The sequence below is a fragment of the Homalodisca vitripennis genome, chromosome X (assembly GCF_021130785.1).
Source record: "Homalodisca vitripennis isolate AUS2020 chromosome X, UT_GWSS_2.1, whole genome shotgun sequence".
In the NCBI taxonomy this organism is placed as follows: domain Eukaryota; kingdom Metazoa; phylum Arthropoda; class Insecta; order Hemiptera; family Cicadellidae; genus Homalodisca; species Homalodisca vitripennis.
In genome coordinates, this window is record NC_060215.1 from 11,330,098 (window position 1) to 11,344,784 (window position 14,687).

The following is a 14,687-nucleotide window of genomic DNA, read 5'->3' on the forward strand; positions in this document are numbered from 1 at the left end:
TTATTGTCCTTTAAACAGTATTTTCCATTGATTTTCGGTCGGCTCCAAAAGTGCGCTAGGAACCCCATATTTATATCTACTATTATATATATATATATATATATATATATTATATATATATATATATATATATATTTATATATATATATATATATATATATATATATATCCTGATCCAGAAACTATTTATCAAAAGTGGCCCTGAACCAGCATATGTAGACTACTGCATATGAATTTTTATATTTTAGATCATTATAGTTTGAGGTTGAGGTGGTTCATCTGAATAAAGAAGTGATTTTATTCTATTATATTCAAATACTTCATTAATTATTTTCAACACACTGTATGTACCTGTACATTCCATTTTTTTCAGAAACCAAAATCAACTTCTTGCTGGAGATGGCGTTGGAAAAAGTAGCATATTTGCCCTTCGCTTACTTGGTTGACCAGGCAAGTGCTTTTATCTGATTTAAAATTAGACAAGTTATTATAAAACATTATAAATGATTATAATGAAAGTACTCTGAAACTTCTATCTGAGTGTTATCACTTTCTGTAACCTATCATATTGGTATTTTAATACTATATTAGTTTACCTATATATTACGCAGTCATATAACAACGCAAGGTCTATAGCCCCGGAAGTATATAATTCACTAACATATTGTACTATACCTTGTCAAACAGTTCCTAAATGTTGTACATGTCCACTATGTGTTCGAAACTATCCATCCTCAGGCGATAGAAGTTAAAACACAACAGAGAATAATAAATAGGGATATACGAGTATAGCATATCCACATCACGAACGATAGTCCTATACATTGCCGTAACGGCCACCCTTAAGGTCTAAGAGCTAAGGAACGCCTCCAGACATCTGTTAATAAATAAAATTAATAAGAGACAAAACACAGTCTTTTAACCGCTCTGTAAAATACTAAGTAAAAGTAAAATACTATTCACTTAAAATTAAATTAAATCCATGTGAATTATAAATCCTAAAGTCTCATGTTTCGTGACCTTCCAAAAGTACACGAACATAACACCCTCATTAGACCTCTATACGTCTGCCTGCACTTTCAGAGTCACCCAAAAGCTTGAAAAGTATATCGTCTCAGACAATAATTTTAGTCTAAAGAACTCATATAACTTGAAAAGTATTAAGTATTATTAATTTGAAATATTAATTAATATTTGGTGATATTAGTATCTTTTGACGTGGTAAACCTCTGCACTAACTTACTGGTTTCCAATACACTTAATATAGTTGGCAATCGTCTGAGCCGATCCAATATACTTAACTGAAGCTGTACATGAATTGATTAAACTGTTAAAAGCAGTCCTAAAACAGTATTATTTCCAGATTTATGGAAAATATTACAGTCAGACCGAAGGGCCAGTAATGGGTTCACCTCTTTCTGGAGTATTATCGGATATGTATCTAAACCACATTGAAAATAAGTTGATTTGTTTCAAACAAAAATAAATTTGTTGAGAAAATTCTGTTCTACCACAGATACCTGGATGACACTAGTACTTTTCAATGGTGACACCCGACAAGTAGAATTGCTTCTAAACTATTTAAATAAAATATCTTCATTGTTAAAATTCACAATGGAACTTGATAAACCCAAATAAAATACACTTTTTGGATTTTACTCTAGAAAACACAAAAACGAGTTGAAATAGTATATATACAGGAAATCCACACCTTCAGACCAGACCATACACTCCACTACTTACCACTAATTTTCACAGAAATTAACCGCCTACAATTCCATGGCTCATCATCTTTTAAACGTACCGTTACGTCACAAGAGCTACAATAGAGAAGTCAATATTATAAATCATGTTGCCTTATCTAATGGGTGAAATAGCAACTTAGTGGACATAATTCTTTTAAAATATAAAAATATATATACTCACAAGAAAGAAAATAGAATGAGTAGTAACAAAGAAAACTTTATTTTTTTTTGCAGTTTAGCCTGACCAAGACCAAACAGTATGAACTCATTCATGAAAGATCTGAATGAAAGATTCAGATAATATTTGACATTGAAAGCAAATAACAGAATACGTAATATCCTGAACAGAAATGGGATCAACCCCGACAAACCTAACAATGTAACTGATGTTTATAAGTTTAGTGATTGCATATATATGCAACGATCGTAATCTCATTATTTAAGTACTGGATGTCAGCAGAAGTTTGTTGAATTTTCACTAAATTTTGGATGATACAGGTGATTTGGACCTTTAAAATATTTTCGTGTGTGCTGTTAATTACTAAATAGTTAATTTTTTTAAGGGACTAGAGAGTTCTCGTACACCCGGTATTATTTATTAATACACACCGTTATCAGTTTCAGTAATAAATATGTTAGGGTGTCAATATTTTTTTTAGATTCCTGAAACACCATACCCAATGAACTACGCGTAAAATCGATGTCACCACTCATATTATAATAAAAAATTATATGAAATTATGCCTATCACCAATCATGAGTTTTTACTAACAGCGATTTAAAAAGGTTGGTGAGTCTGTTTTCACTAAAACGGAATTCAAAAGTGAACCTTACAAACAGTTATAGCTAAAAACTTAATTTTGAAGCTGAATGAGCTAATTTTTAGATAAGTAATTCATTTAAAAAATCAAGGTTATGGGGTTGAATGGGTTTTCAAACGTTCTTGGACACACTCGGTAGACTATGTTTCTAGAATCAATCAATAAATGTAAATTTTTATTAAATGAGACTTCCTTTAGATTAAACTAACCCGACGACTCCCCTCATTCAATTTAGAATGAATTGTAAACTCCTCAACTAGCAAACCGAGCTTGACCATTGATAAACAATTATAAATTTTCAGGATTTTCATATCTCAGTTTTCTACTCAGTCATCTCAGACCAATTTGTGATTTAGGTTATTGTCCATGGATGTGACAAGAAAGAAGACAAAATTCTAGCTATGATATATAGGGACTCAATCTCGGCAAATTGAACAATTTTACCGGAATATTGAACCAGAAACATGGAACCGTTTACAATAAACTCAATCACTCGATATTCGATTTAATTTATTAAAAAAAAGTTTCATTTCAAAAGTTACTCCAATCTTAAAAAAGGAGAAACTTCTATGTACAGCAATTCACGCCCAATTTCAATTCTGCCCATTTCAGTAACATTTAAAAAATGCCTCTCTTGACAAGCTTTTGAAATTGTTTAACGCGTTGATTTCTTCCTTTCCAATCAAAAGTCGGATTCCAAAAAATAGGTCTACTACTGATACAATTAACAAGCTGGTGGCCATCGTGATTGAGGCCTGAGAGAGAAACAAGAACATGTCTTTGGCGTTTGTGGAGCTTTTAAGGCGTTCAACTGCGTCTACCATGCTACATTATTGCAAGCACTCGAAACGCACGGTATACGTGGAATACCATTAAAGTGGAGCCATATCTTACCATTAAATTAAGGAAAATATACCTAATAGAATTTGCCTGAAGCATGGTGCCTTACAGGGATGTATACTTTTCCGATTATTCTTTGTCAAACTGTTGAACAAAATCGTACAAAAATAGACTTCTTGTTGAATTTACGGACGACACGGCTCTATGTGCAAGAAAAAAATCAAAGGTAATTTGGAAATCATAACCTGCGTATATCTCAGTTTATGTAGCAACTTTTTCTCAGAAAAGAATCTCTTAGCAAAAAATCTCAAATTCTCCATTTTAATTAATTTGAAACTACCGCAAGTGAAACTTATCCGGTACGCTTGTAGATGATGGATGCTCTTTTAGAAGAAGTTGAATCCACAAAATTCCTTGATATGAAACTCTACAGAGGGTTGACTTGGGATGTTGCGTAGATTTATTTAAAGGATAAAAGGGGCATTTTGTCTTGCGTAACTTGGTAAAATTTGGTTCCCTCAAAATTCATAAAGAATTTTGGCTGATTAATTCTCTTTTCTCATATGTATTTTGTAATAAGACTTAGGATTGGCTGCACAAAGCAAAAGTAAAAGAGTCTTAGACTTAAAAAACCAGTCAGAATCATTTACTTCATAAATTCCAGCGAGTCGTATAGAGACATCTTCAGGAACTTGTAATACTTACTTTACCCTGTCTCTACATTCTTTGCGTCTCCAAGTACTGTAGATTCAAGTATGATTTTACTCTTGGCAGGATGGATATTCATGGGTATGACGCCAGAAGCAAGGATGACGTTAGAATGAACCAACACCTAACAAATATCAATGAGAAACTTCCTTACCAGACTGGTATTAGATTAATAATCTGCCTGATGAAACCAAAATACTGGAAAATGAGGCAACATCTCTAGGGATAAAATTCCTTTTATTTTTGGGGGGAGGGGTTTATGGCTAGCCGCTGGGAGTAATAACTTAACTTACTAGTTCTATTGCTCTATATGTTTAGTATGAAATATTCTAATGGCATTATGTGTGTGACTAATCAGTAAAATTAATGACTCTCAAGTTGTTATAATATTATATTGAAAAGTATTAAATGCAAAATCATTGTTGTATTTGTGTTATACTGTATATTGATATACAGTGCAGTAGGGTATCTAGTAACATAATCTCTTGTAATAAAATTATTTTAATCGTTAAACACCTTTCAAAACAACTACGCGGAAAACGTAAATTTAAATCCAAAAACATAGGTGCTGCATCAATTCTTCAAATTTATAACGATTTTCTTAATCCACCAAAGGTAAATCTGGTAATTAGATCTTTTTTGTTATGAAACGGCTTTTTTGTATCCCATTATCCTACGTCAAAGTTGATTATAAACTTAAGAATTCAACGAACTAGGTTGTAATCGTACATACACTTTCCTGAAGCCTTTGCTCGAGGCTCGTTTTAGCTACTCAACATTGCGAGAAAATTCTTAAATTTGTAATTCAATATGCTAATAGATTATGTACGTAGGTTTTGATAATTAAAATGTTGTAACGAAGTGTTTTTAATAAAAATTGTCTATAAACGTTTGAGTCAACATTGAGATTGATTTTTGTGTGCAGTGGAGGTGGGCGGTGCAAGCGGAGGGCACACACGCTATGAACGCTCGGTGGTGGGCGCTGAGGCTACACCACCAGGGAGTCGTGCCGCCCATCCCTCGCAACGAGTCACATTTCGATCCCGGTGCCAAGTACCACATCATATCGGACCAGCCGTACATCAGGTACATCACATAATGCCTAACAGAGTTATGGGAAAACAAGTTTTCCCCAACGTCTTCTTAGTGTAGTTTGGAAGTATTCTTGTCTGCTGTTCTCTTTCGCGGCAGTCCCGCTGCCGTAGGTTCAAGTCATACTCGTATAAGACCGATCGTTTACTCGATTAAATTAGTATGGAAGGGCATTTTACCATAATTACCCTTTAGTTAGTGTATTATTTAGTAGTTTGTGCTTCATGAATATTACAGAATGAATGTCAGCCGGGAACGTTTTGAGCGGAGCCGTAATCCAGGACAACGTTCAACACCTTCATAGTGGCGTACGTTCAGGTGAAGTCACAAGAAAAAAGTTGCGTTAAAGTTCAAAATACTTAATTATACCCGTATATCATAATAACTCTTCACAAATAGGAATATCAGCCAAGTAAACAACTACTCGTGTTGCTGGAAATAAATCAATTATTCTGATTGACAAATGTAAAAAATCATCTTGTATCTATTATTACATAATTAAAATAAAATATATAAGTTTGTTCCAGGAATGTAAAACAAAACTGGAAAGTCAATCACAGGACTGACCGACAGAAGTGACTACTTTTTATAACGGACTGTGAATATATGTCTTGAAAAGTACATTTGCTAATTATTAAACTTTTTTTATATTTTAAAATAATATAAAACACTCAATTGCTTAACGTAAAAAATGTATATTTTCTATTCAATGTATATATATTTTTTACATTTCATATATTACAATGATCACTGACTTCTAAAATTAAAGTAATATATATTTATACATTTTAATTATTGCCGTGTGTATTAGTTTCTATCATGTAGTCAGTATAATTTCCACTATTATTTCCGACCTCATTTTCATCGTCATTATATCATAAAAATGTAATTATAAGTTTATGACTGAAATAAAAAATAAAACTTATGGAATAAAATCTTGTTGGATAATTTTTAAACACAGCATCTATTATTGTTCCATATCTCGTACTTATGTTTTTTCATTGATATGGTTCTCGTCAATTTATCTTTTAAAAATTCAATTAATGGTTTTTATGTTTCTGCAGCATTATTTGTATTAAAATATGTTTTTACGTAATTTATGTTTTAATTGAATGTAATGTAACTCCCAATGTATCTATAGCCCACCAAAAGAAGTAGTCAATTCTAGATAAAATAATGTAATCATAAAACGTAGGAAGAAGGATATTTATTACCAAAGCAAAGTTGTTAAATTGTTAAAACCCAGCATACCAGATCATGGATTCCTACGACATCTTCCGTTCCATAACCATGCTATAGAGTCACTGTTGAATCTGTTTGTGGCAGGTACTTTGTCTCGCTGGTGTTTCAGTTCCAACTTCACGCATCGCTCTGCCACGCGGCCCAGCATGTCGGTCTTCTGGATTCCTGCGACATCTTCCGTTCCATAACCATGCTACAGAGTCACTGTTAAATCTGTTTGTGGCAGGTACTTTGTCTCGCTGGTGTTTAAGTTCCAACTTCACGCATCGCTCTGCTACGCGGCCCAGCATGTCGGTCCTCTGGATTCCTGTGACATCTTCCGTTCTATAACCATGCTATAGAGTCACTGTTGAATCTGTTTGTGGCAGGTACTTTGTCTCGCTGGTGTTTAAGTTCCAACTTCACGCATCGGTCTGCTACGCGGCCCAGCATGTCGGTCCTCTGGATTCCTGCGACATCTTCCGTTCCGTAACCATGCTATAGAGTCACTGTTAAATCTGTTTGTGGCAGGTACTTTGTCTCGCTGGTGTTTAAGTTCCAACTTCACGCATCGCTCTGCTACGCGGCCCAGCATGTCGGTCCTCTGGATTCCTGCGACATCTTCCGTTCCATAACCATGCTATAGAGTCACTCTAATAATAATAATAATAATAGTAATCTTTATTGTGTCAACAATTATTACATTGCATGCATCCGTCAATTACATTCATAATAAGATACAGTTCCATTGCAGTTATTGCTATTTAATTGTATAACAGAACTGGGGGTTATTTTTATTCTTGTTTTCAATACTTTTCAATAATTTTCATCCCAGCAACTCAACATGAACTCTTCAACGGAGTAAAACGCCTTTGAAACCAGGAGGTGTTTTAATCGAGATTTGTGGATTCCTACGACATCTTCCGTTCCATAACCATGCTATAGAGTCACTGTTGAATCTGTTTGTGGCAGGTACTTTGTCTCGCTGGTGTTTCAGTTCCAACTTCACGCATCGCTCTGCCACGCGGCCCAGCATGTCGGTCTTCTGGATTCCTGCGACATCTTCCGTTCCATAACCATGCTATAGAGTCAATGTTGAATCTGATTGTGGCAGGTACTTTGTCTCACTGGAGTTTCAGTTCCAACTTCACGCATCGCTCTGCTACGCGGCCCAGCATGTCGGTCCTCTGGATTCCTGCGACATCTTCCGTTCTATAACCATGCTATAGAGTCAATGTTGAATCTGATTGTGGCAGGTACTTCGTCTCGCTGGTGTTTCAGTTCCAACTTCACGCATCGCTCTGCCACGCGGCCCAGCATGTCGGTCCTCTGGATTCCTGTGACATCTTCCGTTCTATAACCATGCTATAGAGTCACTGTTGAATCTGTTTGTGGCAGGTACTTTGTCTCGCTGGTGTTTAAGTTCCAACTTCACGCATCGCTCTGCTACGCGGCCCAGCATGTCGGTCCTCTGGATTCTTGCGACATCTTCCGTTCCGTAACCATGCTATAGAGTCACTGTTGAATCTGTTTGTGGCAGGTACTTTGTCTCGCTGGTGTTTAAGTTCCAACTTCACACATCGCTCTGCCACGCGGCCCAGCATGTCGGGCCTCTGGATTCCTGCGACATCTTCCGTTCCATAACCATGCTACAGAGTCACTGTTAAATCTGTTTGTGTCAGGTACTTTGTCTCGCTGGTGTTTAAGTTCCAACTTCACGCATCGCTCTGCTACGCGGCCCAGCATGTCGGTCCTCTGGATTCCTGCGACATCTTCCGTTCCATAACCATGCTACAGAGTCACTGTTAAATCTGTTTGTGGCAGGTACTTTGTCTCGCTGGTGTTTAAGTTCCAACTTCACGCATCGCTCTGCTACGCGGCCCAGCATGTCGGTCCTCTGGATTCCTGTGACATCTTCCGTTCTATAACCATGCTATAGAGTCACTGTTGAATCTGTTTGTGGCAGGTACTTTGTCTCGCTGGTGTTTAAGTTCCAACTTCACGCATCGGTCTGCTACGCGGCCCAGCATGTCGGTCCTCTGGATTCCTGCGACATCTTCCGTTCCGTAACCATGCTATAGAGTCACTGTTAAATCTGTTTGTGGCAGGTACTTTGTCTCGCTGGTGTTTAAGTTCCAACTTCACGCATCGCTCTGCTACGCGGCCCAGCATGTCGGTCCTCTGGATTCCTGCGACATCTTCCGTTCCATAACCATGCTATAGAGTCACTCTAATAATAATAATAATAATAGTAATCTTTATTGTGTCAACAATTATTACATTGCATGCATCCGTCAAGTACATTCATAATAAGATACAGTTCCATTGCAGTTATTGCTATTTAATTGTATAACAGAACTGGGGGTTATTTTTATTCTTGTTTTCAATACTTTTCAATAATTTTCATCCCAGCAACTCAACATGAACTCTTCAACGGAGTAAAACGCCTTTGAAACCAGGAGGTGTTTTAATCGAGATTTGTGGATTCCTGCGACATCTTCCGTTCTATAACCATGCTATAGAGTCACTGTTGAATCTGTTTGTGGCAGGTACTTTGTCTCGCTGGTGTTTCAGTTTCAACTTCACGCATCGCTCTGCCACGCGGCCCAGCATGTCGGCCCTCTGGATTCCTGCGACATCTTCCGTTCCAGGGAGGCAGGCCGTCTTCTCAGGTACTGGCAGGTCCTCTCTAATGTTATCGAACACATGAAAAACGTTCCTTACATTTTTATCTGTTTTCCACATATATCATTGACAGCATAACGTAATTTTATAGTTGCAGTTGTGTGTCTGTTAGTATTATATTACAGTAAAGTTACCAAACAAGACAGCTTAGAATTGTCGAAATAGATGTCTTTCCAATTACAATCCACAGTGTAACATTAAGTATTGAATGTTAGAGGCAACCTACGTAACCTTCTGTTCTCAATGTAAACATTTTAACGATTTTCCTGAGTTTGCACGGAAGACTAATTAATAAAAATACAAATAATTGGAATAGTAATCGACGGATCCCTTTTTACCGTGAATTCTGTAACGCAACTTATTTTTAGTGTATACATAAACATTAACAAATTAATTGACGGTGTTTCATCTGTGTTAGGCCTAGGTACATGGAGTAGTTATAATTTAATGTATTTTGATAAGAAAGTAAATCAGAAATAGTCTTTTTAAATGTTCAATTTTTCAATCGCAATAGCATTTTTTATTCTTGATTTATATTTATCACTTTAATGAATGCCAGTAAGGTGTTGTTTGGTTACGGATCATTCTACCCGATCAATGCACCCACAGTTACTCATAGAGTTATTTTTGTTAATCAGCTGCAGATTAGATTTTGGTAAACCTGACACATCCAGAAGATTCCGTGGTTTAGAAGCTAATTTTAGAGCTCTGCTGCCAGTTTATCTGTGGGGAAAAGTCGTGTGAAGGGGAAGATTCTTGTGCAGACATAGCGTTCTGAGGAGTGGGGCATCATTGTCCAGCATCGAGAACTACTGGAAAAGGAAGTCGTTTAGATGTTGCTGAATATGTCATCCCTGTAATCAGGAAACAGTCTGGGTCCTCTATCGTTGTTAAGCTATATCCTGTTAGGATACGCATGAATTTAAAAATAAAAATTTGAAATGAAATAATGATCCAAGTGACGCTGTTGGTCAATAATCTGATCAAGGTGGCTGTTGTTGCAGCTCCGTGATGAGCGTGGGGGCCTCCCAGCCGTGGCCGGCTGTGGTGCGTCTGGCCACCCAGGGCTACACCTCCGGTCTGGACCCTCAGCCGATGCTCGAGTACTTCAGACCTCTGATGGTGTGGCTTCAGCGGCAGAACAGGGACGAGTTCACAGTCGGCTGGTTCACCTCTCCTTCCGACACAGGTATAAAAAGTAAAGATGTCTTATCATCATGCGAAGTTAGGGCTAAGAAGCCCTCTCTAATACTTAACCTGGGGACCAACGGCTTAAAGGTGACTTCCGAACCACCACCAATGGCCGGGCAGGTGGGCTGCTCGCAAGGACAGGATCGCTCAGCGGTCCCCTTCCAAGCAGCAGCCACGCTCGCCGTTGCTTGATCCGGTTATCTTGCGATAACCGCCGTACTCGCTACACTGCGCCATACGGCAGTTATCAGTATCTTGTACTTCCCTACAGAGTACGAGCTGTTTAAAATTACCGTTCGTTATTATTACTGTAAATAGACCACGTATGCGAGTATATGGTGGGTTGCGATCGATCTTACGTACAGGGAGGTAATTTTCAATTTATATTCAATGGGGCAATGGTGGTGTTCTTAATGGTATACTGACTAAACTCAGTAACCTTCAGTGTTAAGATCGGTGTAACACCAAACAATAACAAAGCTTAATAACTGAAAATATTCCTTAAACTGCAATAAAATCAACTTACCCGTATATTCACCATGCTCTAAAATATGTATATGTATCATTTCATCAAGTTTAAAAAATTGCCTACTGAAGGCCCCCTTTAATAGGAGCTGTTCAATTAAATATTAAACAATAAAAGAGCACACACACTCCCACACACACACACCCCCACCCACCCACACCCACACACACACACACACACACACACACACACACACACACACACACACACACACACACACACACACACACACACACACACACACACACACACACACACACACACACACACACACACACACACACACACACACACACACACACACACACACAACACACTGACAGCTATTTTTGTAAAGCTAAAGTACTAATTACTGGGAATCACTTTGTACAGAATCCTGAACTTGTTATAAAGTAAATAAAACGAACAATGTCTTTATTTACAGAGGCGAAGTTAGGAAAAAATTCCTCGCTTCCTCTAAACACAAATAAAAAAAATATGATTCTATTATATTAAATTCTATTACAATATTGAAATATGTAGAATTAAAATTACTTTTAATATTAATTTACATTTTACATTAAAATTTAGCAGCTAGATTTAACCCTAAAAATGCCTTGTATATAATAGCAACTAATAAAATTATCCTATCCTTATCAGCTTCAATTCCCCATTCACTCAGCTTAGATGCAGTTAGCCCAAAATGTGACCACACAAACTGTCACTCTACCCCAAATGGATCTCGCTTGTCAATAATTCTTGTTATACGGGAGAGCGTTCCACATTAGGCATGCGAAAACAGTGAAACATTTATTATATAAGGCTGTCCGATGCATTAGAATTGATAATAAGGATGTACCTCTACGAGTTCGACGTGCACTAATATCGGACATAAAAATGAAATTTTGGGGCAAATAACTTGGACCACCACTATAGCGTGTCTAAGAAAATAAAGATATCTAAGTCTTTGAAATTAATATTAATAATTGATCAGAATAAGAAGATACATTATCATCACGTATTAAGTTGAAAATTAACCAAATACAATAACTCTGTGCGCGCTGAAGTTTATTAGAGATGTTAACAGTCATGTCATTGATCACCACGTCACAGGTTTGAAGTGAGGCAAAACTACGGTCTTCGCCAGCATCATTCTGACATCCAGCGGCAAGTATTGAGTAAACCACTTGAGACCGTGTACTCGTATACAGGCAAAACTACGGTCTTCGCCAGCATCATTCTGACATCCAGCGGCAAGTATTGAGTAAACCACTTGAGACCATGTACTCGTATACAGGCACAGACCCTGTTACACAGTAGTGTGACACGTGATCAGCCCATCCTAGGCTTTGTACTTCTTCATTACAAACTATTCTTTGTTGTTCAGTATCAGTCGTGGAGGAGTATTGACGTCGATTTTAATAATAAGCCATTGATAGCCTATTAAAATACAGTTAGATTTGGTTTCATTTAATTTTGATACATACATGCATGTCCAGTAAGCAGTTGAATCAGTATCAGAGTTCATTAGTTGTACACAAGTATCTCTCATTAGATAGAAAGTGGCGGTACATTTTTAAACCATCAGCGTACAGATGGAATTTTGAGCGCCGGATGTTAGTAGTTATGCCATCAAAGCAGAGTGAAAAAAGAAGTGATCCAAGTGACCATCAGTGCAAATGCTGCCCCGACATAGTGCTCATCACGTAACAATAAAATCACAATGCTCTAAAGGTCTAAACACAAGTGCCTGAGAAAGCATTTAATCAAATATTAGAATGTATACAAACCTACACTAAAGTTTCGTTTATTATACACATTGTATGAGATAGATAAGACTATACCAGATTCCAAAGGGGAAATAGGGACTCTTAGTTCCGACGCGTCAACCTGCACTCAGGTTCCATTAGTAGCACTTACCTACCCATGTACCTTCGCCGAGATCAAACAGTTTCGGCCTAAGGCTGACATCGAAATAATCATCTGGTTGTGAAATTCCAAATAGCAACATTTCCTAATCTGATGTCTCTCAAAATCCAAAATAATGTATTTAGTAAAGTTTTTTTCTCACTGATTGCATAGTCTAAACCTGGAGTATGGAGTAAGTGGTGGTAAAAATTATTTTTGTACTCATAAAAATAAGCTTAAAAATTATGTTGTGCTTTTACGTTTCCTAAACATTATTACTTAATAAACATGCTATATTTTATTTTTTACATATGTTATAGGACTTGTAATTTTTTTCTTTCAGCTCTGTTTGGAGAATGGAGTACAGGCAGCGCCCTGAAATTTCAACCGAGCCACCGAATCATTGTCACCTTGTTGTACGTGGTTTGTCTAATAGTGTTGTATTTTTGATTATTTATCTTTTGACAGTGTAAATATATGTTTCATTAGTGTTTATTTTCAAATTTATATTAAATTTAAATATTTATGTTTTGTGTTTTGTTTCGAGCTAGTAACATTTTTCAATATATTTATCAAATGTAATTTATTTCAAACTCTGTGCTTTACTCGGCCATACCAGGCCTCTCTAGGTATTCCTAAAGCCTTTAGATACGAAATAAGGATACCAGTGTATATCGCAGGAAAAATTAACAGACCAAACTAATAAGGTATAGACTAACTGATATAATTCACCCTCAATACATTCAGTCTAAACCTACCTCGGAAATACTAGGCATACATTCTAGTTTCCTTACGTTTGGTAACATACTTACGTACCTTACCAGTGGTTATTAATTAGTGTATCATTGTAAATAACTCTGTATGAGAATGCATGTATAAACACATTAGACATAACTCAATTTTCATCATTGATTTTAAAATCAACAGAATTACATTTTTACAAATATTTGGTGATTAAAATGTAAACATTAACGAACTGGTTAGTAAATAATTTATTTGTCAAGTTAATGTCCGTAATCTCGAATTATCAATGGTTAAATAATTATGTAAAATAAATTATACATTGCCCAATGAAGGAGAAAGCAATAGTGTAGGTGATGTACAGTAACATGTATGTTACTGAGTAAATATAGAGGTTTATATACGAGTAGTTAGAGAATTGTAATACTTAGTCACTGATGTGTTCGCGTTCTGGATTTTGTTACTTCTCCCAATTCACTGTTGTAAAGGTGTTATAAGATATTAAACAAATAATTATTACTAACTTGAGTTTATATATTATTTATTTTATATATTTTATCATATTTACAATGTGATGTACTGTATTTTAAATATTTCCAAAACTGTTTGTTTACAGAAGAACGTAAATATTTGAGACGTGAGTCTCGAACCTATTAACTATTTAGAGTTCTTAGACGACAGTTCTTACATGATAGTTCTTGTATCAGTACTACTTTTTGGATAAAGCACAGGCTCATTAATAAAGCTTATCGGCTGCAGCACAACATGATCGCGTTCCATAAAAGTCCACTCTCTGTACTACTCATAAAGTACAGGTATAGTTTTAAACAACGTGTTTCAAATATTGAATAATACTTAAAGTTGACATACTACCAATAATTTCAAAAATGATTAAAGAGTATTGTTGAGCATTTGTAGTATGGAATCTATTGTAATTTCGCAAGTACTCAATGAATGAAAGAGAACAGGTTGTGCTTAGGACAACTATATGATTGAATAAACCGAATTCTTTTCCGAATCTGGATAATTTATCTAGAAACAGCTGTTTTGTTGTCTTTGTGATATATTGTGCTCATCATCTGCTATTGTAATTTCGCAAGTACTCAATGAATGAAAGGGAACAGGTTGTGCTTAGGACAACTATATGATTGAATAAACCGAATTCTTTTCCGAATCTGGATAATTTATCTAGAAACAGCTGTTTTGTTGTCTTTGTGATATATTGTATCA

General features: G+C 36.2%; 1 protein-coding gene across 1 annotated transcript in view; it reads left to right on the plus strand.

The window, feature by feature from the left end:
• LOC124368681 (angiotensin-converting enzyme-like) overlaps window positions 1-13,967 on the plus strand; it is a 68,057-nt gene extending 54,090 nt beyond the window's left edge. The window contains exons 11-15 of the mRNA XM_046825965.1: window positions 374-450; window positions 5,040-5,200; window positions 8,977-9,099; window positions 10,117-10,301; window positions 13,060-13,967. Of these exons, the coding sequence (XP_046681921.1) occupies window positions 374-450; window positions 5,040-5,200; window positions 8,977-9,099; window positions 10,117-10,301; window positions 13,060-13,166 (653 nt within the window). The 3' untranslated portion in view covers window positions 13,167-13,967. The remainder of the gene's footprint in view (window positions 1-373; window positions 451-5,039; window positions 5,201-8,976; window positions 9,100-10,116; window positions 10,302-13,059) is intronic.
• Window positions 13,968-14,687: the final 720 nt, after the last annotated feature.